General features: G+C 37.0%; 1 protein-coding gene across 7 annotated transcripts in view; it reads left to right on the top strand.

The window, feature by feature from the left end:
- The window catches only part of MROH9 (maestro heat like repeat family member 9), a 99,330-nt gene that overhangs the window by 26,044 nt on the left and 46,496 nt on the right, over positions 1–26,790 (top strand). For all 7 annotated transcript variants that reach the window (XM_038542568.1, XM_038542566.1, XM_038542567.1 and 4 more), the window contains 3 exons: positions 3,799–3,934; positions 4,513–4,599; positions 6,562–6,666. In XM_038542568.1, the coding sequence (XP_038398496.1) occupies positions 3,799–3,934; positions 4,513–4,599; positions 6,562–6,666 (328 nt within the window). The remainder of the gene's footprint in view (positions 1–3,798; positions 3,935–4,512; positions 4,600–6,561; positions 6,667–26,790) is intronic.

Below are 26,790 nucleotides of genomic sequence, written 5' to 3'. Positions count from 1 at the left end.
ACATGTTCTGAGATTAGTAAATAACACTCCCTCCCATCTGCCCCAGGCATTTTTCAAACTGCTGCTTTTATACTGCAACTCCATGGGCTATTCATCTGCTATCCCTTTAAGGGCAGTGACTCTGCTTCCCATTACCCTCCGGGCTCTCCCAGAACCAAAACTGCTGATTTTCAAAATTCCAGGCTTTAAGCCCCACTGGTTGTAAGAACTCATGAAATTCCATACCTCAAGTTTTCAAAGCCAAATATATTCCCTGTGGGGACTCCCCAGTGTTAGGGTCTGTTTCTCTCCTCTATATCTACAAGTTCTGTCCTTCCACCAGATGGCCTGTGGTCTATTTAGCTCCCTGTCACATCTCCACCTTTCCTATCCTCTTATATGTGGCCCCTTTACCTCTAGTGTTGAGTTTGTTCAGCCAGTCTTTTTCTGGGTTATTTATGCTGATGTAGATATTATCTATTTGTATCTGTGGAACAATGTGATCTTAGGGTCCTCCTATTCTATCATCTTCCCAGCCTCTCTGGAATTAGTCAATATTTTTGAAATTGTCTTTTATTATAACTCAGTTTGAATAACCAGGTATAACCAGATCCCTGATTACCATTCATTGGTTCTTCTGAATATATAAGCTCATTTATTATTTTGTTTTGAGGTATGTGTATGTGTGTGTGTATCTTGCCTAGTTGAATTAACTAGAATTTACAAAATAGTATTATGCAAAGACAGATAGTAGGTACTCATGAAGACTTTATGTAATAAAATAATACTTTATTTACCAGATAATACTGAAGTATGAAAAAATCTGTAAGAAATTGTATGAAATTAAAGGAAAACTACTATGTCAAACAGACCAAGCTTCTGCTGATCAGCTCTAACATTCCAGATTTTGTGACTTTGAAGTTACTTAACTTCTCAATGCCTCAGATTCCTTGTCTGCAAATTGAGGATAATGAAAGTATTTACCTCTTAGTATCACCATGAAGATGTATTGAAATAATGCATGCAGAGCAAATAAAATATGTAGTGCCTGGTGCTAAAGTCCTCAGTATCAGTGCTTCTTAAACCTGTTTTAATTCTCCTTTAGGAATCTGATGAAACTTTTGGACTACCCTTTCTTCCAAAATACACACAGACACAGAAACAAAATTTGGCATATTATTTTATAGGGTTCATGAAAAGGCAGACCCTGGATTAGAATCGCCTGTTTCATATTTTTAGCTTTCTTTTGAATCTACCTAAATGTATTTTAAAAAAAAACCCAGATAATAGTTTTCCTTTAATTAAAAAAATATTATAGATTTTGCTTTTTGTACTTTGGCCAAATATTATGTGGTATATACAGCTTCACACAAGTTATATCCTCATATATATCTGTGTAATATAATAATATAAATCAGTTTTATTTGTTTTTATTAAATCCATATAATAGCTGACTTCTTTTTTCGACTACTGCAGTCTTTCTTCATATTTATTTTCTTCTTCCTCTTTTTTTATCTTTTTAAAAATCTTTATTTAAATTTGCCAGCAAGGATCATTATACTTATTTTCCCTTTCCTCATTTTATAATTATTCATCTTGCTTATACCCTTTATTTCTTTGATTACTTTTTTAGTAGCTTTGAAATCTTGTTACATGATCAGTTTGTCATTTTCCTATCATTTTATTTATTTTTTAAGATTTTATTTATTTGAGAGAAAGGGAGAGTGAGTGAGAGAGAGGAAAGAGAATCTGAAGCAGACTCTGCACTGAGCACCTAGACAAACAAGTTGAGGGACTTGCATCAACTGCAATCATGACCTGAGCCAAAACCAAGAGTTGGATGCTTAACTGAGCCACTCAGTTGCCCCTTATTTTAAATGAGAAAAATTCTGATAGTATTTAAGTATTTTCAACTATCTCGAATTTTCTCATTTTTAAAATAGATTTCTCTTGTGATCGAGAATAAAACATATATCCTTTTATATTTTGAATTTTTTTTACAGCTTGTAAAAAACCTTTTACAAATATGATAAGTATTTGTTAGTACTCCATGGTTATTGAAAAAGATAATTAAATTCTCTCATTTAATATAATTTATTTATACCTCTTTATCAATTTTAGTAAAGACCTCTTCTTTTGCAGAATTTTTAATTTTTACCTGACAAATGCTGATAATTGAATGCTTCATCTCCTATAACTGTGTTTGTTTCTCTCTTATCTTTAGTTATTTTCTTTAATAATTTCTATTTCTCCTTGTATTTTTAATAATTTGACAGACTGTAACTTTTAATAATTATTTTTAAATAATTAAACTTTTTAAACAGTTAACTATTTCTTTTATTATTTTAAATCATTGTATATATCTCTTAACATTCTTTCATTTGAATTAAACATTTTGTCATATTAAAATGTCCCTCTTGATTTATTTGTGATCATGTTTAATATAATTTCCCCATACTTTTATTAGGAGACATCTACTTTGTTCTGTTCAATTGTGAATCTTCAAATTATACTTGTAAAAACATGTATTGCTCTTTGCAGATGATGGTATAGTAATTTAGTGAGGAGTGCTTATTCTTTCTTCTCAAGATCTTTTTTTATCACTGGTTGTGCATCCTAGAATATATATAAAAAAAAATTTACACTGAAATTCTTAATTCTAAGATGTCACTTATTATAAAACAGATTAGTAATTTAATAACTACTCTTTTTAAAAAATTATATGTGGATCCAAAAAAAATAATGTATCCTTGCTGGCAATTGTTGACCCATAGATTTGCATGTATCTTTCTTTAATATCACCAGTGTCTGACACTCAACCTTCCTCACATTTAAAATTTGAAGATCTGCTGCCCATCAGCAGTTAGAGAACCATGCTACTTTCTTAATCTTTATTCATGACCTCCAGGTTTTAGCATTTTTTAGGACTATCAGTATGATTTCAGAGTAATTTGAGAGACAATATTTTTCTATTTCTTCAAAAATCTTAATTTTGCATTTTCCTAAACCAAACTATTTATCTCTAAAAGTTAAATAAATATCTTCCCCTGAAAATTCTACTGGAAGCCCTGACATATAGTTGTTCAGAATCTGATAATTCATTAAAGCCATGAATATGTCAAATTAATCTTCCCAAGATATGAAAATTATCTAATATATTCTAAGACATTCCATTTCAAACAGTGGATATTAGACTCTTTGATTTTTCTGTCCAGTAGAGAAAAGATATTCTGAGTCCAGCACAAAATTTTCTACCTTACCATTTATATCACTGTCTTTAAAAAAAAAAAAAAATATTTTCACCTCAAAAAAAAAAAAAATTGGGAAGGACTGTTATCCAGATCACACATCTCTAAGAAATAACAACTATGTCATAACTTATCTTTCCAACTGCTGATGGGCAGATTTCTTTTGCCAAGAACTGGAGGATGCATCCCAATAATATCAGAAATATTAAAATGTGAGAAACACAGTATCACGGTTTAGAGAAAATGTGGCAGTAATATATTTCAACTAAAGTTCAGCATGGCTTTGTGGGCTTGCTTGGAAATGTAACCACTTTTTACTATTATGTCTTTGGAGAAGTATATTCTGGTTTCTAAATAACTGATTACAGATGATTTTTAAGAGGAAATTCATTCCTTTATATTTAAAGCACAATTGTCATTTTTATGAGAATATTTAAAACTCACATGTTATATGAAGTTTAGCAATAGGCCTCATTTTCTAGTACATTCTCTCTTACACAAGAAAAAGCCACTAAACTCAGGTTATATTTGCTCTCTCCTCTATTTAATAATTATACCTTTTTCTTACCAGCTTTGTAGATCCCTTACTGCAATTTGAATCCCAACTGAATATAATAGAGTCATCCTTTAAAATGGTATTTGCTATACCAAGTCTTGAGAAAGTGAGAGAAATGGGAACCAGTGAAGATGACAAAGAGGACTTGGAAGTGAGTCTTTGCTTCCCTAAATTATTATGAGACATTGTTGTGCACCACAGCAATCTGGAAGAATGCCCCACCACAGGTCATAATTTTTGTTGTTATCTCCTTCACCCCTTTTAGATGAAATAAATTAATAATATATTCCAGCATTAATCTATACCCTAGACTCCTTGTGAATTTTACAACTCATGGGATTTAACGGATTATAAAGGAGATATAGGAACAAATGAGTGAAGAGATTTTTGGTTGTTTTAGCAAGGATAACAGTGTATGGGCAAATGCTGCAAAAAAGGAAATGGGAGTAGAGAAAGACGGAGAGAGGAATAGCCCTACAGTAAGGTCAACAACATCTCTGGTCTCTATTTCCAGAGCACAGCTACACAATGTATCTGTTCCATAAGTTGGAATTGCAATTCACAGCACATGGTACTGAGAGAAGTCCCATATCTATAGCTACCTCTCTCCTTTCTTACCTTCAGTTTGCAGGCAAACACAGGACTCCAGGACACAAAACTATAGACTTTGAGTAAAATTATATCTAATTTTATCTGGCTGCTGGTCATATAATTTTTTTGTTTTTTCAGAATTTATATCAAAGTATTTTAAACATGTTTGAGGAAACTCTTCTGATCTTAGTGTCTAAAGACTTCTACAAACTGCAAATCTTAAAGGTAAAGGGAAAATAAGCAGTTTTGTTTTCTTGTCTTAAATCTAAAGAGCTCACTATATTTCACTTATTATTTCCCCTTTCCCAAACTTATATCTTCTTCAAGTATCTAGTGGCTGAATTTTTTTTCTTTTCCTCCCAAGTTGTATAATTATTCCCAAAATGAAATCACTTCCCTTTATTTGAATTACAGAGACATACTTTAAAGAATTCAATTTTGGGAAGATGGCATCAACAGAATAATTAAAAACCCAAAATATTATGTGGCAATGTAAGAGTGACTACAATATGGGTTAGGAGAGAAGAGAGGGTGACTGGCTTGAACTACCTACAGATCTGTGTAAAAAAAAAAAAAAACTATACTTTGATAGTGTCTATATGCTTGCTTCTTCCCCAAAAACTCTGGACCTAAATAATCCCATGAGCATCCTATCTTCATGGATACCATGGTATCAGAGGAAAGCCTAACAACTGTCCAAACCCCCATTTATATCCAGATCTCACTGTGTTTTCAACATCCCAGGCAGAGACAGGAGACTGCTCAGGATTTCTTATGATCTTCAACTGTTTCTAACATGATGGCATCAAGGGCACTTGTCTGGAAATACTGGGAAAACAGATTGATTTACTCTACCAGGAGCATTATGAGTTTGTGCAAATCATAAAATACATTCAAGTAAAGAAGCAGAATTGGTATCTATGAAGACAAGAAGGAATGTGAGGGAAAATAAAATATACCAAGTTAATTTGTGCCTAATTTGAGTCAAGTATTTTCTGTGCATTTAAAAAACTTAACCTCACAACACTTTAAAGTAGTTATTATCTCATTATTGCAACCATCTCCCCATGCATGGTCTTTCAACCAATAAACCATTGGTTTTGAGCACTTACTCTACATCAGACACTAAACTGAATACTTCATATATTGGTTGTCTCATTTAATCCTTAAAATAACCTTTTGAGGAAGTTTCTATTATTTTCCCCCATTTTACTGTAAGAAAATAGAACTGGAAAGAGGAACAATAATACATACAAGGCTAGTGAATGGGAGAGCTACTCTAACTTAGTAACCTGTTACTTAACTATGTTGTTCTTATACTTTCCATGACTAGAAATTCACCCAATTCTTGAAAAGAGCTAAAAAACCAGTCCCAGAAAAGGTACAGGCTGAACTCCCTGGGATTTAGAGACTCTTCTGCCCCAGAAAATGGACTTCAGAGCAGTTTTATACAATGGGAGCAAGTAGAAGAGAGAATATGTAGCATAAATACCATGGACTCCAACAGAGTGCCTTAAGAAATTTGTTAGTGGTTGTTGGCATATGAGGCATATGCAGTCTTTTTCCCTTCCCAAGCTTGTAAATATGTCCCTGCATCTGAAGGTTTAGAACAAATAGAAGTTACAGCAAGATGGAGTTGAATCAAAATTAGCAAGAACTTTCTAACTGAGCTGCCTCCAGGAATATTCTCTGCAACCATGAGCCAGAAAATATCTGAGTGTTGAATCTGCAGAGGAAATTCTGGAGTAAGATAACATTTCAAGATCAGATGACATTTCAATTCTTTTTTAAAACTGAAAATAAAATCCTGTAATTAGAGATAGAAGATATGTACTTTCAAGGAAAAAAAAAAGGAGAAGCAGTTTACAATCTCATCATAGCCTCCTATTAAACTGTCCATGTTGACTGACAGAGTGACTTATAATGCATATCATTAGTAAATATTTGTTGTATAGAATTAAATGACATACAACACAGATACAGTTACTACAGTAGGTGAAGTAATATACTAGATAGCTTGTAGTATACAACTTGCTTGCTGTCATCTTTTTGAGATAAATGTAGGTTAGATGTGAAACAATCAGGAGCCCACAAGGACCTTTCAGTTGGTGGAGTTGGGGACTAAACGGAAAGGACTTGTAGAGATGGAAATACCATGCTCTAGGATGATTCTTATGTTTTCCACAGGACATGATTATATGGATGAATGAAGATACTTCGTACCTGCAGGAAAGAGTTATGATGATCATCAGCAGTGTGCTAAGCTTTGCATCCAAGAAAGTCAAGAGATATGTAAGTCACATAGTGCAGTCATGCCACCTGCTTCTGAAGGCTGCATTTCTATAGTGCTACTTTCCAAGTGTTGGGTCTTGAGAACTCTAAGTGCCTGCTTGGTATGAGCATGCTGGAAGGTTGGGATATTAAGAGAAGGGCCAATATACTACATGATTTTATGTCAATCAGAGCAGAGTCTCTCAAACAATTGATTAAGCCTCTTTTTACTTTCCACAAACAGAATGTGTCAAAATTTTTGCTGGCCTTCTAGATTCTCTGTGGATCACGATCAATGTTATTCACAATCTTATAAATCCTTCTATCCCTACTTTCTTTCTTTTTTTTTTAAAGATTTTATTTATTTATTCTTGAGAGTCACAGAGAGAAGCAGAGACATAGACAGAGGGAGAAGAATGGTCCTCATAGGGACCCCAATGTGGAACTCGATCCTGGAACCCAGGATCATGCCCTGAGCCAAAGGCAGATGCTCAACTGCTGAGCCACCCAGGTGTCCCATCCCACCTTCCTTCTTATTTATCCTTTTTCTAAAATATTTTTGAACCATTATATATTTATTTGAAATGTATGCAAGTAATTCCTGGGTCCTCTCATTGTAAAACTTGCTAGAGATAAAGAAGAAGTTTTCTTCTACCCTACTTTCTACCCTAATCTCCTCCCTAGCATGCTACTGTGATATGGGTCCTGCCAGACAGCCATCTATGTACACATCCACATACATGCATATACTGAGATAAACAGCTTTTTACTTAGTGTTTCTTTATTAAAAATCACCTTATATTTACACCTGTTTCTGCAATTTGATTTTTTTCACTGAACAGTATGTTCCTCAGATACTTTCATAGCAATATATCTAGATTTATCTCATTCTTTTAGCCAAAGCATAAACTCATAGTTTTAATGTATTGTAACCTCCTTTGATGGACATTCAAATATATTTCGGATTTTTCTACTTCAAACAATGTACAAAAGATCATCTTTGTTCAAGTACATATGTACTTAGAAATCCTTAGAAAGATAATAGATCAAAGACTATGAATACGTGATAGTTTTAGCACTACAAAATTATCTCCAGTTTATATTCCTGTGGATATTAGAGTGATCATTTCCCTTCACCTTACCAACACTGCAAAGTTATTGAACTTTCTAATTGTTACCTTCAGACGGAGAACAAATAGGCATCTCATAATTGCCAATATTAGCTGAAGTTTTCTATAGTTTTAATAACATCATTGCCTCCCTTCTAAAAAATCTTACTATCTGTGAACATTTCTCTCTTACATGGATACTGTGTACCCAGCCTATTTTGCAACTCACCCCTTTATAAAAAAAAAAAACACATTTTATTTATTTATAGAGACAGAGACACAGGCAGAGGGAGAAACAGGCATCATACAGAGAGTCTGACAGGGGACTCGATCTGGGATCTCCAGGATCACGCCTGGGCTACAGGCGGCGCTAAAACCACTGTGCCATCAGGGCTGCCCATTTGTAGTTCAGCCTTAACTGTGACTTTTAAACATACACTTCTAATTGCTTATTTGATAGTTTGAATCATTTCAGGAGTTCAGAATAAAGGGGATCAGAAACATACATTCATAACATCTTCATATATTCATTTTCTACTACTTATACAAAAAATAAATGTATAAATCCACATCTGCGACAGAAGGCTCTCATAAATTGAAGGTTCCTGCCTACAACACATTTGTTTAAGGAAGCCAAGTAGGATAACCTATTACTTTGTTCCGCAATGTTCATTTAGTGCCACCAGGTGGAAGCACAACCAACATTTTCCAGAACATGGAAGCTAAGCTTCCACCAGTTCATCAAAGTCAAGAAAGCATAAAACTTAAGTTAACTGTCTCTTTATGATAATGTCCTTGAAAGATGGTTAAGTCCATGAAATTAATGGAGGAGAGAGGTCAAATAAATGAAATAAAACAGTTGAGTGTATGATTAAATTAAAAACTAAGCTTCCATTAGGACGCCTGAATGGCTCAGTGGTTGAGCATCTACCTTCAGCTCGGGGCATGGTCCTGGGGTCCTGGAATCGAGTTTTGCATCGGGGTCCCTGCATGGAGCCTGCTTCTCCTCCCTCTGCCCATGTCTCTGCCTCTCTCTCTGTGGGTCTCGTGAATAAATAAACAAAATCTTTAAAAAAAAGAAAAAAAGGGGGATCCCTGGGTGGCGCAGTGGTTTGGTGCCTGCCTTTGGCCCAGGGCGCGATCCTGGAGATCCGGGATCGAGTCCCGCGTCGGGCTCCCGGTGCATGGAGCCTGCTTCTCCCTCTGCCTGTGTCTCTGCCTCTCTCTCTCTCTCTCTCTCTGTGTGACTATCATAAATAAATAAAGAAAAAATATATATACTAAAAAGAAAACACCTAAGCTTCCCACAAGCTTCGTCTGTGTACCTCTACATCTGACATAGTGTAGATAATCAGTGAAGATTTGTTTTGCTCTTCTCTAATTATATGTAACTACCTATTCTGTTTTCAGGTGCTGTCCATTCACCAGAAACACTTTTTTAATTTATTTATTTATTTATTTATTTATTTATTTTTACAAATTACGCTAGCCTATGTTTTCTAGAGTCTCAGGGACCCTTGTCCTATTGAACAATCTTGACTACCAATTGTATTCTATCAAAAATACTTTTTAGTGTAGTAATTCCCCTTATATGACCTATGTGCTATCAAAGTGAAAAAAAAAAACTTCTATGCTCAAAGAATATTTGTTTCTTTATATATATTTAAACTATAAATTTTCAGACAGGCAAAGAAATGTGAGCTAACCATGTCATTTTATTAACTGAAAGATTTTCCCTGGGTTTGTTCCTTTGACACATCAGCATTTAAAATATGGGTGAGAGTTAAGGAGGAAGATGACAGTGGAGTTGGAGGACCCTAGGCTTGCCTTGTTGCATGAATACAAGTAGGTAATTATCAAATCATCCTAAATATCCCATAAATAAACCTGAAGACTGGCAGAACAAACTCCACAACTAAAGGTAGAGAAGAATCCAAATCAAAGATGGTAGGAAATGTGGACACATGGCTTGAGAGAGAAATCATTAATGCTGTGGTTGGGAGAAGGGCAAGAGATAGACTAGCACAAAGGGAAGCACACAGAGTTGATTCCCCAGAGCAATTGGCTTGGAAAGCAAGAGGGGCCAAATTTCCTAAGTTTTTGCAACCACTGGGGCTTAAAGGAGTTGTAAAAGTCAGCAGGCTTAGAGAGCTTAGTTGAGATAGTACTGCTGTTAGAGAGAAGGCAGGAAAAACAACCTGTGGACATAGAGTGTGAAAACAGTGATATTAAGAGCACTTGAGACACAGTGGGGAGGTTATTTGCTCTTCTCTGAATATGTTCCAGAGAGGCAGCATTCATTCCTCCAAGAACAAAGAAACTCTCCCTCCTCTCAGCATTAACACAGAACCATATGCAGAAACCAGCACAGCACCAATACTAGCTACCTAAACTATCTATAAGCTACCTTGCTTATACCAAGCCCTGACCCCCTCCCTCTCTCCATGTTTCAGTAGAGCCACCCTTCCCAATCACACTTGCCTCAGTCCCAGCCCAGCAGGTCTCCTTTCCCAGAAAAATGGCCCAAACCCCTGGCCACACTGAGTCTCTTGACACAGGAGTTTTGCAGTGCCTTGGTTCTGGTAGTCATGGCAACAAGTCTCATCTTACAAGCAGACCAGAGCACACCTAGTTAAAACTTGTCATATTCATGCCAGGAACCAAACATTCCCCACAATAGGCAAAGAGGGCCTCTGCAAACACCTGGTCTGAAGGATAAAGTGGCCAGAACACAACAGCAAAGTGCACACACATACATTGGAGATACTCCCTGAATCAAAAAGCCCTGGGAAAGAGGGGACACTACACTGCAGAGCACCATAGGACCTGTTCTTCATAAGGCCATTACCCTCAAGAACAGGAGGCATAGCTGACTGTTCTAATGCACAGAAACAGATACAGAGACTTAGACAAAATGAAAAGATTGAGGAATTAATCCCAAATAAAAGAACAGGACCAGCCCACAGCCAGATGTAAGTAAAAAACATATAAATGACATACCTGATAGAGAATTTAAAGTAATGATCATAAAGACACTTACTAGAGAAGAGAGTGGAAAACACCAATGAGACTCTTAACACAGAGATAAAGAATTATATTACATAGATAAAGGGCTCAGTAGATGAAATCAGAAATATGACTGATGAACAGCAAGCTGGAAGAAGCAGAGGAACAAATCAATGATCTAGGAGACAGAGTAATGGAAAATAATCAAGCTGAAAAAAAGAGAGAGAAAAGAATTGTGCAAAATAAGAATCCATCAAACATAACATTCATATTGTAGGAGTCCCAGAAGAAGAAAAGAAGAAAAAAGCGATAAGAAATTTTATTTGAAAAAATAAAATCTGAAAAGTCCTCAGGAAGGAAACAGATATCCAGATCCCCCAACAAAATCAACAAAAGCAGATTCACACCAAGATATGTTGTAATTAAAATGGCAAAATACAGTGATTAAGAAAAAAAAATTGAAGCAGCAGGACAAAAGACATTAGGCAGTTACAAGGGAAAGCCCATGAGGCTGGCAGGAGATTTTTCAACATAAACGTGACAGGCCAGAAGACAGTGGCATCATATATTCAAAGTGATGAATGGGAAATATCTGCAGCCAAGAATATTCTATCCAGCAGGGCTGTCATTCAAAATAGAAGGAGAGATAGAGAGTTTCCTGAAAAATAAAAACTAAAGGAGTTCATGACCACTAAATCAGCCCTGGAAGAAATACTAAAGGGTAATCTGTGAGTAAAAAGCAAAGGCCAATAAAAAGACGGGAAACACAAAAGCAATAAAAATTAACATTTCTGTAAAAAATATCAGCCAAAAATGTAAAATCTGATAACATATACCTAAAAAGTGGGGAGAAGAGGAGAAAACAATGGGTTCAAATTTAAGCAACCATCAACCTAATGTAGACTTCTATATATGGAAGAGCTTATAATACAAACCTAAGGGTAACCATATGTCAAAAACTACGAATAAACGTGCAAAAATAAAGAAAAAAATCCAAATATATCACTAAAGAAAACCAGCAAACTATAATAGAAGACAAGAAAGGATCAGAGAAAATTTTCATAATCAACCACAATACAGATAACAAAATTGTAATAAATACATATATATCATAATTACTTTGAATGTAAATAGATAAAATGCTCCAATCAAAAGACATAGACTAGCAGAATAGATAAAACAAAACAAAAAAAGCTCCATTTATATGCTTCCTACAAGATACTAATTTCAGACCTGAAAACACCGGCATATTGAAAGCAAGGGAATAGAAAAACATTTATCAAGCTAATGGACATCAAAAGAAGGAGTAAGAGGAAAAATCTACGAATTTCTACCGAAAATCTACAAATTCGGCCTGAGATTTAAAGAGAGACCAGCTGGAACGCTACAGTGAGAAGAGTTCGCGCTTCTATCAAGGTAGGAAGTCGGGGAAAAAGAAATAAAGAAACAAAAGGCCTCCAAGGGGGAGGGGCCCCGCGAGGAGCCGGGCTGAGGCCGGGGCGAGTGTCCCCAGGACAGGAGAGCCCCGTCCCGGAGACGCAGGAGCTGCACCGACCTTCCCGGGCGGAAAGGGGCTCGCGGGGAGTTGGAGCAGGACCCAGGAGGGCGGGGATGCCCTCGGGCTCCCTGGGACAGTAACAGACACCTGCGCCCCGGGAGAGTGCGCCGAGCTCCCTAAGGGCTGCAGCGCGCACCGTGGGACCCGGAGCAGCTCGGAGGGGCTCGGGGGCGGCTCCGCGGAGGGGGCTGCGGGGCGGGAGCAGCTCGGGGGGGCTTGGGGGCGGCTCCGCGGAGGGGGCTGCGGGGCGGGAGCGCGAATCCACCAGCGCAGGCTCCGGAGCACAGGGCACCGGGACACCCCAGGATCCGGCCTCCCCAGGGACAGGCAGAGGCCGGGAGGGCCCAGGACAGCGAGGACGCTCCTGCCCCAGCTGAGCAGATCAGCGGCCCCGCCCGGAGCCTCCAGGCCCTGCAGACAGAGAGCTCCGGAGTTCCTGCGGGGGCTGAATGCAGGGCTCCAGAGCTGGCCCAGCCACTGCGGTTGTTCCTCCTGGGGCCTCACGGGGTAAACAACCCCCACTGAGCCCTGCACCAGGCAGGGGCAGAGCAGCTCCCCCAAGTGCTAACACCTGAAAATCAGCACAACAGGCCCCTCCCCCAGAAGACCAGCCAGACAGACCAGTTCCAGGGGAAGCCAAGGGACTTAAAATATACAGAATCAGAAGATACTCCCCCGTGTGTTTTTTTGTTTGTTTGATTTTGGTTTCTGTTTTTTGTTTTGTTTTGTTTTGCTTTTTGATTTGTTTGCTTCCCCCACCCCTTTTTAAAATTTCTTTCTTGGTCAACTAATATTCGATAAAGGAGGAAAGACTATCCATTGGAAGAAAGACAGTCTCTTCAATAAATGGTGATGGGACCATTGGACATCCACATGCAGAAGAATGAAACTAGACCACTCTCTTTCACCATACACAAAGATAAACTCAAAATGGATGAATGATCTAAATGTGAGACAAGATTCCATCAAAATCGTAGAGGAGAACACAGGCAACACCCTTTTTGAACTCGGCCACAGTAACTTCTTGCAAGATACATCCACGAAGGCAAAAGAAACAAAAGTAAAAATGAACTATTGGGACTTCATCAAGATAAGAAGCTTTTGCACAGCAAAGGATACAGTCAACAAAACTCAAAGACAACCTACAGAATGGGAGAAGATATTTGCAAATGACATATCAGATAAAGGGATAGTTTCCAAGATCTATAAAGAACTTATTAAACTCAACAGCAGAGAAACAAACAATCCAATCATGAAATGGGCAAAAGACATGAACAGAAATCTCACAGAGGAAGACATAGACATGGCCAACATGCATATGAGAAAATGCTCTGCATCACTTGCCATCAGGGAAATACAAATCAAAACCACAATGAGATACACCTCACACCAGTGAGAATGGGGAACATTAACAAGGCAGGAAACCACAAATGTTGGAGAGGATGTGGAGAAAGGGGAACCCTCTTACACTGTTGGTGGGAATGTGAACTGGTGCAGCCACTCTGGAAAACTGTGTGGAGGTTCCTCAAACAGTTAAAAATATACCTGCCTTACGACCCAGCAATTGCACTGTTGGGGATTTACCCCAAAGATACAGATGCAATGAAACGCCGGGACACCTGCACCCCGATGTTTATAGCAGCAATGGCCACGATAGCCAAACTGGGGAAGGAGCCTCGGTGTCCAACGAAAGATGAATGGATAAAGAAGATGTGGTTTATGTATACAATGGAATATTACTCAGCTATTAGAAATGACAAATACCCACCATTTGCTTCAATGTGGATGGAACTGGAGGGTATTATGCTGAGTGAAGTAAGTCAGTCGGAGAAGGACAAACATTATATGTTCTCATTCATTTGGGGAATATAAATAATAGTGAAAGGGAATATAAGGGAAGGGAGAAAAAATGTGTGGGAAATATCAGAAAGGGAGACAGAACGTAAAGACTGCTAACTCTGGGAAACGAACTAGGGGTGGTAGAAGGGGAGAAGGGTGGGGGGTGGGAGTGAATGGGTGACGGGCACTGGGGTTTATTCTGTATGTTAGTAAATTGAACACCAATAAAAAATAAATTAAAAAAATAATAAAATTTCTTTCTTTTTTTCTCTTTTTCTTCTCTTTTTTCTTTTTTTTCTTCCTTTTTTTCTTTTTTCTTTTTCTCTTTTCTTTCCTTCTTTCTCTCCTCTCTTTTTCTCCTTTCCCAATACAACTTGCTTTTTGGCCACTCTGCACTGAGCAAACTGACTAGAAGGAAAACCTCACCTCAAAAGAAAGAATCAGAAACAGTCCTCTCTCCCACAGAGTTACAAAATCGGGATTACAATTCAATGTCAGAAAGCCAATTCAAAGGCACTATTATACAGCTACTGGTGGCTCTAGAAAAAAGCATAAAGGACTCAAGAGACTTCATGACTGCAGAATTTAAATCCAATCAGGCAAAAATTAAAAGTCAATTGAATGAGATGCAATCCAAACTAGAAGTCCTAACGACGAGGTTTAACGAGGTGGAAGAACGAGTGAGTGACATAGAAGACAAGTTGATGGCAAAGAGGGAAACTGAGGAAAAAAGAGACAAACAAAAGACCATGAAGATAGATTAAGGGAAATAAACGACAGCCTGAGGAAGAAAAACCTACGTTTAGTTGGGGTTCCCGAGGGCGCCGAAAGGGCCAGAAGGCCAGAATATGTATTTGAACAAATCCTAGCTGAAAACTTTCCTAATCTCGGAAGGGAAACAGACATTCAGATCCAGGAAATAGAGAGACCCCCCCCCAAAAAAATCAATAAAAACCGTTCAACACCTCGACATTTAATAGTTAAGCTTGCAAATTCCAAAGATAAAGATCCTTAAAGCAGAAAGAAACAAGAAATCCCTGACTTTTATGGGGAGGAGTATTAGGGTAACAGCAGACCTCTCCACAGAGACCTGGCAGGCCAGAAAGGGCTGGCAGGATATATTCAGGGTCCTAAATGAGAAGAACATGCAACCAAGAATACTTTATCCAGCAAGGCTCTCATTCAAAATGGAAGGAGAGATAAAGAGCTTCCAAGACAGGCAGGAACTGAAAGAATATGTGACCTCCAAACCAGCTCTGCAAGAAATTTTAAGGGGGACTCTTAAAATTCCCCTTTAAGAAGAAGTTCGGTGGAACAATCCACAAAAACAAGGACTGAATAGATATCATGATGACACTAAACTCATATCTTTCAATAATAACTCTGAATGTGAACGGGCTTAATGACCCATCAAAAGGCGCAGGGAGTCAGACTGGATAAAAAAGCAGGACCCATCTATTTGCTGTCTACAAGAGACTCATTTGAGACAGAAGGACACCTACAGCCTGAAAATAAAAGGTTGGAGAACCATTTACCATTCGAATGGTCCTCAAAAGAAAGCAGGGGTAGCCATCCTTATATCAGATAAACTAAAATTTACCCTGAAGACTGTAGTGAGAGATGAAGAGGGACACTATATCATACTTAAAGGATCTATCCAACAAGAGGACTTAACAATCCTCAATATATATGTCCCGAATGTGGGAGCTGCCAAATATATAAATCAATTAATAACCAAAGTGAATAAATACTTAGATAATAATACACTTATACTTGGTGACTTCAATCTAGCTCTTTCTATACTCGATAGGTCTTCTAAGCACAACATCTCCAAAGAAACGAGAGCTTTAAATGATACACTGGACCAGATGGATTTCACAGATATCTACAGAGCTTTACATCCAAACTCAACTGAATACACATTCTTCTCAAGTGCACATGAACTTTCTTCAGAATAGACCACATACTGGGTCACAAATCGGGTCTGAACCGGTACCAAAAGATTGGGATCGTCCCCTGCATATTCTCAGACCATAATGCCTTGAAATTAGAACTAAATCACAACAAGAAGTTTTGAAGGACCTCAAACACGTGGAGGTTAAGGACCATCCTGCTAAAAGATGAAAGGGTCAACCAGGAAATTAAGGAAGAATTAAAAAGATTCATGGAAACTAATGAGAATGAAGATACAACCGTTCAAAATCTTTGGGATGCAGCAAAAGCAGTCCTGAGGGGGAAATACATCGCAATACAAGCATCCATTCAAAAACTGGAAAGAACTCAAATACAAAAGCTAACCTTACACATAAAGGAGCTAGAGAAAAAACAGCAAATAGATCCTACACCCAGGAGAAGAAGGGAGTTAATAAAGATTCGAGCAGAACTCAATGAAATTGAGACCAGAAGAGCTATGGAACACATCAACAGAACCAGGAGTTGGGTCTTTGAAAGAATTAATAAGATAGATAAACCATTAGCCAGCCTTATTAAAAAGAAGAGAGAGAAGACTCAAATTAATAAAATCATGAATGAGAAAGAAGAGATCACTACCCACACCAAGGAAATACAAACGATTTTAAAAACACATGATGAACAGCTATAAGCCAATAAATTAGGCAATCTAGAAGAAATGGATGCATTCCTGGAAAGCCACAAACTACCAAAACTGGAACAGGAAGAAATAGAAAACCTGAACAGGTTTTCAAAAACCTCCCAAGACATAAGAGTCCAGGGCCAGATGGCTTCCCAGGGGAATTCTATCAAACGTTTAAAGAAGAAATCATACCTATTCTACTAAAGCTGTTTGGAAAGATAGAAAGAGATGGAGTACTTCCAAATTCGTTCTATGAGGCCAGCATCACCTTAATTCCAAAACCAGACAAAGACCCTACCAAAAAGGAGAATTACAGACCAATATCCCTGATGAACATGATGCAAAAATTCTCAACAAGATACTAGCCAATAGGATCCAACAATACATTAAGAAAATTATTCACCATGACCAAGTAGGATTTATCCCCGGGATACAAGGCTGGTTCAACACTCGTAAAACAATCAGTGTGATTCATCATATCAGCAAGAGAAAAACCAAGAACCATATGATCCTCTCATTAGATTCAGAGAAAGCATTTGACAAAATACAGCATCCATTCCTGATCAAAACTCTTCAGAGTGTAGGGATAGAGGGAACATTCCTCAACATCTTAAAAGCCATCTACGAAAAGCCCACAGCACATATCATTCTCAATGGGGAAGCACTGGGAGCCTTTCCCGTAAGATCAGGAACAAGACAGGGATGTCCACTCTCATCACTGCTATTCAACATAGTACTGGAAGTCCTAGCCTCAGCAATCAGACAACAAAAAGACATTAAAGGCATTTAAATTGGCAAAGAAGAAGTCAAACTCTCCCTCTTCGCCGATGACATGATGCTCTACATAGAAAACCCAAAAGCCTCCACCCCAAGATTGCTAGAACTCATACAGCAATTTGGTACCATGGCAGGATACAAAATCAATGCCCAGAAGTCAGTGGCATTTCTATACACTAACAATGAGACTGAAGAAAGAGAAATTAAGGAGTCAATCCCATTTAAAATTGCACCCAAAAGCATAAGATACCTAGGAATAAACCTAACCAAAGAGGTAAAGGATCTATACCCTCAAAACTATAGAACACTTCTGAAAGAAATTGAGGAAGACACAAAGAGATGGAAAAATATTCCATGCTCATGGATTGGCAGAATTAATATTGTGAAAATGTCAATGTTACCCAGGGCAATTTACACGTTTAATGCAATCCCTATCAAAATACCATGGACTTTCTTCAGAGAGTTAGAACAAATTATTTTAAGATTTGTGTGGAATCAGAAAAGACCCCGAATAGCCAGGGGAATTTTAAAAAAGAATACCATATTTGGGGGCATCACAAAGCCAGATTTCAGGTTGTACTACAAAGCTGTGGTCATCAAGACAGTGTGGTACTGGCACAAAAACAGACACATAGATCAATGGAACAGAATAGAGAACCCAGAAGTGGACCCTCAACTTTATGGTCAACTAATATTCGATAAAGGAGGAAAGACTATCCATTGGAAGAAAGACAGTCTCTTCAATAAATGGTGATGGGAAAATTGGACATCCACATGCAGAAGAATGAAACTAGACCACTCTCTTTCACCATACACAAAGATGAACTCAAAATGGATGAAAGATCTAAATGTGAGACAAGATTCCATCAAAATCGTAGAGGAGAACACAGGCAACACCCTTTTTGAACTCGGCCACAGTAACTTCTTGCAAGATACATCCATGAAGGCAAAAGAAACAAAAGCAAAAATGAACTATTGGGACTTCTTCAAGATAAGAAACTTTTGCACAGCAAAGGATACAGTCAACAAAACTAAAAGACAACCTACAGAATGGGAGAAGATATTTGCAAATGACATATCAGATAAAGGGATAGTTTCCAAGATCTATAAAGAACTTATTAAACTCTACAAACAATCCAATCATGAAATGGGCAAAAGACATGAAGAGAAATCTCACAGAGGAAGACATAGACATGGCCAACATGCACATGAGAAAATGCTCTGCATCACTTGCCATCAGGGAAATACAAATCAAAACCACAATGAGATACCACCTCACACCAGTGAGAATGGGGCAAATTAACAAGGCAGGAAACAACAAACGTTGGAGAAGATGCAGAGAAAAGGGAACCCTCTTACACTGTTGGTGGGAATGTGAACTGGTGCAGCCACTCTCGAAAACTGTGTGGAGGTTCCTCAAAGAGTTAAAAATAGACCTGCCCTACGACCCAGCAATTGCACTGTTGGGGATTTACCCCAAAGAAACAGATGCAATAAAATGCCGGGACACCTGCACCCCGATGTTTATAGCAGCAATGTCCACAATAGCTAAACTGTGGAAGGAGCCTCAGTGTCCATCAAAAGATGAATGGATAAAGAAGATGTGGTCTATGTATACAATGGAATATTACTCAGCCATTAGAAACGACAAATACCCACCATTTTCTTCGACATGGATGGAACTGGAGGGTATTATGCTGAGTGAAGTAAGTCAATCGGAGAAAGACAAACATTATATGTTCTCATTCATTTGGGGAATATAAATAATAGTGAAAGGGAATATAAGGGAAGGGAGAAGAAATGTGTGACAAATATCAGAAAGGGAGACAGAACATAAAGACTCCTAACTCTGGGAAACGAACTAGGGGTGGTGGAAGGGGAGGAGCATGGGGGGTGGGGGTGAATGGGTGACGGGCACTGAAGGGGGCACTTGACGGGATGAGCACCGGGTGTTATTCTGTATGTTGGTAAATTGAACACCAATAAAAAATAAATTTATTAAAAAAAAGAAAGAGTAGCAAAACGTATATTGGACAAACTAGACTTTAAAACAGACTGTAAGAAGAGACAAAGAAGGGCACTATATAATAATACAACAGACAATCCAACAAGATACAACAATTGTAAATATTTATGCACCCAACATGGGAGCACTCAAATACATAAAACAATTAATGGCAAGCATAAAAGAATTAACTGATAATAATATAATAATAGTAAGGGATTTCACCACCCCATTTACATTAATGAACAGATCATCCAAACAGAAAATCAACATGGAAACAGTGGTTTTGACTGACACACAAGATCAGAAGAATATAAAAGATACTCAGAGCACTCATTCTAAAACAGCAGAATATACTTACTTTTAGTGAACAGAACATTCTCTCAAATAGATCACATACTAGAGCATGAAAAAAGCCTCAATAAGTTAAAAAAGACCAAAGTTATACCATGTATCTTTTCTGACCACAACTTTATGAAACTAGAAATTGACCACAAGAAAAAAATCTGGAAAGACCACAAATAAATGGAAGTCAAATAACATTCAACTAAACAAAGAATGGATTAAGCAGGAACTAAAAGAAGAAAATTTAAAATTACATGGAAACAAATGAAAATGAAAGCACATGGTTCAAAACCTTTGGGATGCAGCAAATGCAGTTCTAAGAGGGGAGTTTATAACAATATAGGCCTACCTCAAGAAGTAAGAGAAATCTCAAATAAACAACCTAACCTTTTACCTAAGGAGCTAGAAAAAGAACAACAAACAAAACCTAAAACTAGCAGAAGAAAGGAAATAATAAATGTTAGAGCAGGAATAAGTAATATAGAATTTAAAGAAAAGAACCCCCCCCAAAAAACATCAATAAAACCAGGAGCTGGTTCTCTGAAGAAATCAATAAAATTGATCAACCTCTAGCCAGACTCTGTGGGAAAAGAAAAAGAGAAAAGACTCAAATACATAAAATCACAAATGAGAGAACCATAACCACAGAAAAATAAAGACTATTATTAAAAATGATATGCCAACAAATTGGACAACATAGAAGAAGTGAATAAATTCCTATAAACATATCAACTACCAAAACTGAAACAGTAATAAATAGAAAATTTGAACAGGCTGATTATCAGCAATGAAATTGAATTGGTAATAAAAATACTCACAACAAACAAAAGTCCAGGACAAGATAGGTAATTCTACAAAACATTTAAAGAAGAGTTAAAGCCTAGTCTTCTCAAACTATTTCAAAAAAGCAAAAGAGGAAAGAAAACTTCCAAATTCATCCTATGAGGCCAGTGTTACCGTGAAATGGAAACCAGATAAAGACACCACAAAATAAGAGAACTACAGATCATCTCTGATGATTATAGATCCAAAATCCTCAACAAAATATTACCAAAAGGAATCCACCAATACATTCTAAAAAATCGTTCACCACAATCAAGTGGAATTTATTCCCAGGTTGCAAGGGTGATTCAATATTCACAAATCAATGTGATACATCACATCAATAAAAGAAAGGATAAGAACCAAATGATCATTTCAATAGATGCAGGAAAAGCATTTGACAAAGTACAATATCTATTCATGATTAAAAAAAAAAAAACTCTCAACAAAGTAGGTCTAGAAGGAACATACCTCAACATAATAAAAGCCATCTATGAAAAGCCCACAGCTAAAATCATCCTTACTGAGGAAAAACAGAGAGCTTTTCTTTTAAGATCAGTAATAAGACAAGGATGTCCATTCTCACCACTTTTATTCAACATAGTACCTGAAGTCCTAACCACAGCAATCAGAAAACAAAAAGAAATAAAAGGCATCCAAATTGGTGAGGAAAAAGTGAGACTTTCACTATTTGCAGATGACATGATACTATGTATAGAACACCGCCCCCCCCAAAAAAAAACCACCAAAAAACTGCTAGAACTGATAAACAAATTCAGTAAACTCACAGAATATCTGTTGCATTTCTATATGCCAATAATTAAGCAGCAAAAAAAAGAAATTAAGAAAACAATCCCATTTATAATTTCACCAAAAGTAAGATACCTAGAAATAAACTTACCAAAGAGGTTAAAGACCTGTACTCTGAAAATTATAAAACATTGTGAAAGAAGTTGAAGATGACACAAAGAAATGGAAAGATGGATTGGAAAAACAAATATTGTTAGAAGGTCTATCTACCCAAAGAACAAATATTGTTGAAAGGTCTATACTACCCAAAGCATGTTCATGGATTAGAAGACAAATATTGTTAAAAGGTCTGTACTACCCAAAGCAATCCACAGATTTCATGCAATCTCTATGAAAATACCACCACCATTTTTCATAGAACTAGAACAAATAATCCTATAATCTGTATGGAAGCACAAAAAAACTCCAAAAGCCAAAGCAATCTTGAAAAAGAAAAACAAAGCTGGAGACATTGCAATTCTGGACTTAACTTATATTACAAAGCTGTTAGTAATCAAAACAGTGTGGTACTGGCACAAAAGCACACACATGATCAATAGAACATAATAGAAAACCCAGAAATAAACCTACAATTATATGGTCAATTAATCTTTACAAAAGAGGCAAAAATATGCAATGGGTAAAGACAATGTCTTCAACAATGGTGTTGGGAAAACTGGACAGCAACATGCAAAAGAATGAAACTGACCACTTGATTATACCATACACAATAATAAACTCAAAATGGATTAAGGATCTCAATGTGAGATCCAAAACCACGAAAATCCTAGAATCTCTTCTAGAATGTTTTCTACACAGACAGTAACTTCTTTGACATTGGCCATAGCAACTTTTTTCTGGATAGATTCCTTTGAAGCAAGGGAAACAAAAGCAAAAATAAACTACTGGGTCTACATCAAAATAAAAATCTTTGCACAGCGAAGGAAACAATCAAAACTAAAAGACAATCTACTGAATGGGAGAAGATATTTGCAAATGACATATCTGATAAGGTGTTAGTATCCAAAACATACAAAGAACTTGTAAAACTCAACACTCAAAAGGCATATAATCCAATTAAAATATGGGAAGAAAATATGAATAGACATTTCTCTGAAGAAAACACTCATATGGCCAACAGACACATGAAAAGATGCTCCTCATCCCTTATCAAGGAAATGTAAATCAAAACTACAAAGAGCTATCTGTCAGAATAGCTAAAATCAAAACCACAAGAAACAATAGGTTTTGGCAAGGATGTGGAGAAAAAGGATCCTCTGGCACTGTTGGTGGGAGTGCATACTGGTGCAGCCACTCTGAAAAACAGTATGAAGCTTCCTTAAGAAGTTAAATATAGAAATATCCAATGATCTAGGAACTGGACTACTGGATACTTACCCAAAGAATACAAAAATACTAATTCAAAGGGATGCATGCAGCCTTATGTTTATCAAGCAGTATTATTTACAGTAGCCAAGATATGGAAACAGCCCAAATGTCCATCAACTGATAAACAGATAAAGAAGATGTGATATAATATATCCAATGGAATATTACTCAGCCATATAAAAGAATGAATCTTGCCATTTGCAACTACAAGGATGGAGTTAGAAAGTATAACACTAAGCAGAATAAGTCAGTCAAAGAAGGACAAATGCCATATGATTTCACTCATATGTGGAATTTAAGAAACAAAACAAATGAACAAAGGGGGAAAGAGAGAGAGGGAGACACAAACCAAGAAACAGACTCTTAACTATAGAGAATAAACTGATGGTTACCAGATGGGAGGCATGTGGGGATATGGGTTAAATACTAATGGGGACTAAGGAGTGCAGTTGTCCTGATGAGCACTGGATGGTGTATGGAATTGTTGAATCACTGTATTGTACTCCTGAAACTAATATAATACTGTATGTTTACTAACTGGAATTGAAATTTTAAAAGTAAATAAAAAGATGGGTGGAGTGTTTCTACTCAAAGCTAACAGATTGTCCACATGCCTTTTTCTCCTCTGCCTCTAAAGTTCTCACAAAATGGTAGTAGTTACATTTGTGAGATTAATGAACATCTTCAATGGACTAGTGATGTCAATAAACTTCTGGAAGATAGAAAATACAGAAAATGGTAACTGACAAAGCCTAGCATAGGAAGCTAAAAGGCAGATGCGCTTGAACATTAGGATGGGGTATAGCTTTTCAGGAAGCAGTTTGCCTTGTGCAGCCCTGGAGAAGTTGGAGCTATGGAAGCCCAGTAATGATGAAGGGTGAGAGACAATGGAAGGCTAAAAATATACGCATTAACTGAAAAGATTCATTGAAAGCTTATATAGAAGAATCTCTATTGCCTTCCATCCACCTTAACATACACACTATATTCTACAGGGACATGGTCCATTAGCAGGCAAAATTTGAGTTTTTCTCAAAATGTTTAGAAAATCCCCAACAAAATCCTTGATTATATTGTTTAGATGTATTTCAGCATGACTCCAAGCTTCCCCACATAACCACTCTAATGTAAAGCCCACTTGTTGACAAGTCTTCCTCACATACATAACCCTACCAAGAAGGATTACATTTTTAAGTATGACTAGATAACCAAGATTTGCCAGACATTTGATTAAACCTTCCCAATATAAGAGTCAGCCCAAGATAAATAAAGATAAAAACATGATTATCAAAAATAAAGAGGTAATTCAGGGCACAGGTGAGACTTTAGTCTCAAAAAGAGTAGAGAAGACATATTGATATAGCAAAAGAAAATATAACTAGAGTGATCATGGCCTAGGCATTGGACAATTTTACTTAGTCACAATAACAAGACCACATTATTGATTTTCAACTTTTAGAGTCAATCTATAGATCAATCACAAAAAAAACTCAAATAAGTTACTAAATACAATGCAAATGCTATAAACTTAACAAAACAAAAACAAAAATGCAGTGAATAGTTTTGTGGTTCTTCAACAAGTTAAATATAGAATTACATATGACCCAGCAATCCTAGGTAAATAGCCAACAGAATTTAAAACAGTTGTTCAAACAAAAGCTTATATACAAATATTCATCGTAGCACAATTCACAATATTCAAGAAGTGCAAACAGCCTAAATGTCCATCAGCAAAGTGAATGGACAAATAAAATGTAGTATATTCATACAATGGAATATCACTCAGCCAGAAAGATACATGAATTCAGATCTATACTGCAAGATTAATAAAACTTGAAAACATTACACTTAGTGAAAGAAACTAGACACAAGGGATGCCTGGGTGTCTCAACAGTTGAGTGTCTGCCTTTGGTTCAGGGTGTGATCCTAGAGTCCCGGGATGGAGTCCCACAACAAACTCTCTGCATGGAGCCTGCTTCTCCCTATGCTTGTGTCTCTGCGTCTCTCTCTCTCTCTCTATATATATATATATATGTCTCTTGTGAATAAATAAATCTTTAAAAAAAATCTTTAAAGAAAAAAAAAAACTAGCCACAAAAAGCTACATGTTGTATGATTTCATTTCATGAAAGAGCAGAATAAGCAAATCCACAGACAATGAAAGCAGCTCTGAGGTTGCCAGGAACTAGGAGGACAGAGGATAAGGAATGACTGGTTAATAGTATATGGTTTTCATTGACATGATGAAAAGATTTAAAGCTAGAGGGGTGCTTGGTTGGCTCAGTCAGTTAAGCATCAGACCCTTGGTCATGAAATTGAGCCCCACACTGGGCTCTGAGCTCAGCACTAAGCCTGCTTAAGATTCTTTCTTTCCCTCTCCCTCTGTGTCTCCTCCCCCTGCTCATGCTCTCTCTCTCTCTCTCAGAAAAAAAAGAAAAAGATTTAGAGCTAGAGAAAGGTGATGGTTGCTCAACATTGTGAATGAACCTAATGTCACCGAGTTATGTACTTTGAAATTTTAAAATGGTAAATTTTAAGTTGTGTCTATTTTTTTGCCACAAAAAATGCAAAATAAAGTACAAGCAAAAGAAGTAGGGAAGTAGAAAAAGTGACAGAAGAAAGTTGAAGGGAAATAAGAGTGCTTCAAAACACCTACTTTATAAAGTGGAGGATCAACAAGATCTGCAAGTTATGAAGACATAAAAGTATTACTATATTAGAAAAACAAACAAAAAAAGAAATGACTAAAAATATAATACAAATAACTGGTAATATGCAATATTGAGAGGACTGTGGCAAAGTGGAAGGATGTAATTAAACTAAACCCTAATTTATCATAGCAAGGAAGAGATAAGCAATATCCTAAACTGATATTAGAATAGAAATGGAAGTCTGTTATGAGAGGTAAAGAGGTGACTTCCCAAAGAATCAGTTAAAAAACTTAGGAGTGATTGCCGCTGGAATTTAGCACCTAAAGCTATTATTATTGTTAAGATGAGGAACTGGAGGGACCAGATCTACAAGGAAGGAATCCAGTAAGAAAGGGTCAGAAAACCAAGCAGAAATATTTAGGCTTGGAATGAATACTGAGAAGCTACTTTTCTCCAGAATTGACTCTTTTTTTTTTTTCTTTCAGCCCTTGGATATATTTTCTATGAAAACAGAGTCATATTGTATTGGAAGTTTCCAAAGTCTTATGTTGGAGAGGGTGTAGCTATGAGTGGCATACTTCTGAGAGGGCTGTGTAGTGCATTATCAGTCTGCTCCACAGTTCATATAGCCTTCTTCCTATCTTGTCCTACCCAAGGTCATGTTCCCCATCCTCCTCAAACATGCCATACAATCTAGACATGGCCACACCTACAATAGAGACCACACCTATGCAGACGTGATCTAGCAAACAGTAGACAGACCACTGATAGCTTCATTTTACAAAAACACCTGGTAAGAATTGCACAAACACAAGTTCTTGAGAATGGATAATCAGAAAGGCAATTTGAGGGAAAATTATAATACAATAAGACTTTAGGGGCAATCTCCTATAAATTGTGCCCAACGTCTATGAACTGAGCTAACAGAAGTATTCCTCCATCATAGCCAATACAGAAACACAACCTTTTGCTCTTTTTCCTTAGACCTACAGTGCAATGGTGATTCTTAAAATCTTGCCATTCAATGGAAAAAGAAGGTTGGAATGCAACTCCAAAGTGAAGAATACCCAAGGAAAGGAAACATGTTTCCCTAGAGCCTAGAGTAGAGGCAACCTATACTGCTTCTAGATTCTCCTAAGTCATAGACTCCTAGAATAAAGAGACACCATGGCCAGCCTTATAAATAAATAAATAAATAAATAAATAAATAAATAAATAAGCAGAAAGAATCAGAGAATATCCACAGAAGAAAAAGTTTATCT

The sequence above is a fragment of the Canis lupus genome, chromosome 7, assembly GCF_011100685.1.
Source record: "Canis lupus familiaris isolate Mischka breed German Shepherd chromosome 7, alternate assembly UU_Cfam_GSD_1.0, whole genome shotgun sequence".
Classification (NCBI taxonomy): Eukaryota; Metazoa; Chordata; class Mammalia; order Carnivora; family Canidae; genus Canis; species Canis lupus.
This window is presented reverse-complemented; position numbering and strand designations above follow the sequence as displayed.